The following is a 2,473-nucleotide window of genomic DNA, read 5'->3' on the forward strand; positions in this document are numbered from 1 at the left end:
TTCAATCAAACTGCAGGTTAAAACTATGGAGACTATTTGAAGTGATTAATATAGATTTTTCTACTTTATTTTAATTGATTGATGCAATTTCATCCCTTCTTTTTTATACTGTGGTTTGCTTACATCACCAATTCTCTAAAAAATTAGTTCTATTTTGACATAACGTGATAACTTGTATACATTTCTTCTACCACAAGTGAGAGAATATCTATTTAAATTTTAACTTTCTTTTTTTTCTGCTCATCTAGGCTGATATATGTCATGTCTATCAAATTATAAAAAATGGTGGTTTGAATGATGAAAATATCATTATTTTAATGTACGATGATATTACATACAGTGAGAAAAATCCCAGACAAGAAATTATAATTAACAGTCCTGATGGGAGTGTATGTACGCTGGAGTTCCCAAATTTTGATTTTGATGGGACTTGACAGTACCATGAATTTTTTTATGGTAATTGATCTATGTTTTCTAACATCTTACTTAAAATTATTTACAGGATTATGTAGGATATGATATTAATGTTAAGAATTTTTTTGTTCTCTTTGGAGTTAAAAAGACTATATCTGATAGCAGTGGTAAAGTTATTGATAGTGGACCTGAGTACCATATTTTTATATTTTATTTAGACCATGGTGGCCCAAGAATTCTACGTTAGTTTTAACTGAATTAAAGTCAATTGAATTTGTTTATATACCTACAAATTTCCAGCATGATCAAAAAAGCATTTTTAAGTTGATGCTCAATTTATGTTGTTGTTATATTATTAGGAATGCATATATATCTTTACCTTTGTACGGATGATTTCATCTTTATTTTAAAGAAAAAGCATACTTTCGATTCCTACAAAAAAAAGTAATGAATTATCATTTATAAAATATGCAGCAATGTTAAATTATATATATATATATAAGATAAAAATGGTCTTATCTTTTTATTTGAGGTCTTTTATCTTAAGTCCTGTAAATCTGTGAGTATTTTTGAAAGTCTTCTCTCTGAAAATATAAGTATATATACAACAATGACATCTAATGCTGTGGAGAGAAGTTGGAAAACTTACTGTCCTAAAGAGAGTCCTAGTCTACCTTTAGATTATTGGATATGTTTGGGAGACCTCTACAACATATATTGGATGGTGTGGGCTCCGAAAATTCGGCCCCGGCCTCCGCCTTCTTTTCTTTTTATTCGGTGGGGTGAGTTTTAACGGAATAAGTTCCGGGGTAAATTTTGGAAGGCAGATGAGTTTGTAGATAAGACACTACCCAGAGATTTCGCCCTCATTTTGTGAGTACTTTATGATTTGAGTTTTGGTTTCCTATAAGTGCAAGCCCCTATAGTTAATTACCCCTCCCGATCACGAGAGAGAACTTTCGATTAAGGCTAGTCGTCGATCAGATACGTATAGAGATACGTGTTATCTGGTATATAGTAGCAACAATAGGTTTGGAATTTGGAATTGAAGGATTGAAGGTTTTGGATGTTTAGGATTTGAAGAGTTTGATATTTAAAATAAGAAATTTTACTACCTAGCACTTAAAGCGGATGGTGGGGGAATGGATGATGGGCCTGATCAAGATCCCATGGTTCCGTCGTCCCGGACCATCGTGGTCCCTGGTCTACTTAGTCAGAGGAGGTAGTCGACCCAACCTGACAGAAGGATCCTTGTCGACAGCCATGGGTTGCTTCGTCCAAGGAGATCTTGTAGGCCTGGGGTGGGTATTTGTCTAAGGGGACAAATTTGAATCCACCTTAGCTAACAGAGGTATTTGTCCAAGGACACCGCAGCCGTGTAAAATCTTTGTCCCCACCACGCCAGAGAAAGGCGTGTATGGGTCTTCGGTACCTGTTACAAAAGAGAAATAGTTGTTTCCCCGCGAGCGCGAGCGGGTACTTATGAATAGCCCGGTCTCGTCGTAAGTGCCGCACCAGGTTCCCATCCCACCACGTTAGAGAAAAGCGTGTATAGGCGGTTTTTCAGTGCGCCACGAACGCCGAGAACAAGATTTGGAACCAAGAGTCGCTCGCCTACCTCGTCGTAGGTGTCGCGCTGGTTTCCCTTCCCACCACGCTAGAGAAAAGCGTGTATGGGCGGTTTGCCAGCCCGACACGAATGTTGAGGTAAGAGGGCATCATTTTTTTAAATTATTAATTAATTATAATGAATTAAAATTAATAATAATTAATTATAATTTATAAATAATTAAATATAATTAAAATAATTAACCACATTTAATTATAAATGATGATAATTAATTTAAATTAAAAGTTAATTATAATTAATTTAAATAAATTATGATTAATTATTATCACTAATAATTAATCATAATAATTATAAATTAATTATAAGTAAATTTTAATTAAAACTAATCATTATTTCTAATAATTAAATATAGTTAAAATATTTAATTATAATAATTATAATTAATTATAATTAACTGTTATTAAAAATAACTAAATATAATTAAATAAT

The 2,473-nt window shown here is 33.0% G+C and overlaps 1 protein-coding gene across 1 annotated transcript in view; it reads left to right on the forward strand.

Moving 5' to 3' along the window:
- Positions 1-937: 937 nt before the first annotated feature.
- Positions 938-2,473, forward strand: part of LOC110103336 (vacuolar-processing enzyme-like) — a gene marked incomplete at its 5' end in the record, with an annotated part of 9,481 nt that continues 7,945 nt past the window's right edge. Inside the window, one exon of the mRNA XM_028693404.1 lies at positions 938-1,195. Coding sequence (XP_028549237.1) covers positions 938-1,195 — 258 coding nt within the window. The remainder of the gene's footprint in view (positions 1,196-2,473) is intronic.

The sequence above is a fragment of the Dendrobium catenatum genome, unplaced genomic scaffold (genome assembly GCF_001605985.2).
Source record: "Dendrobium catenatum unplaced genomic scaffold, ASM160598v2 fragScaff_scaffold_266, whole genome shotgun sequence".
NCBI lineage: Eukaryota > Viridiplantae > Streptophyta > Magnoliopsida > Asparagales > Orchidaceae > Dendrobium > Dendrobium catenatum.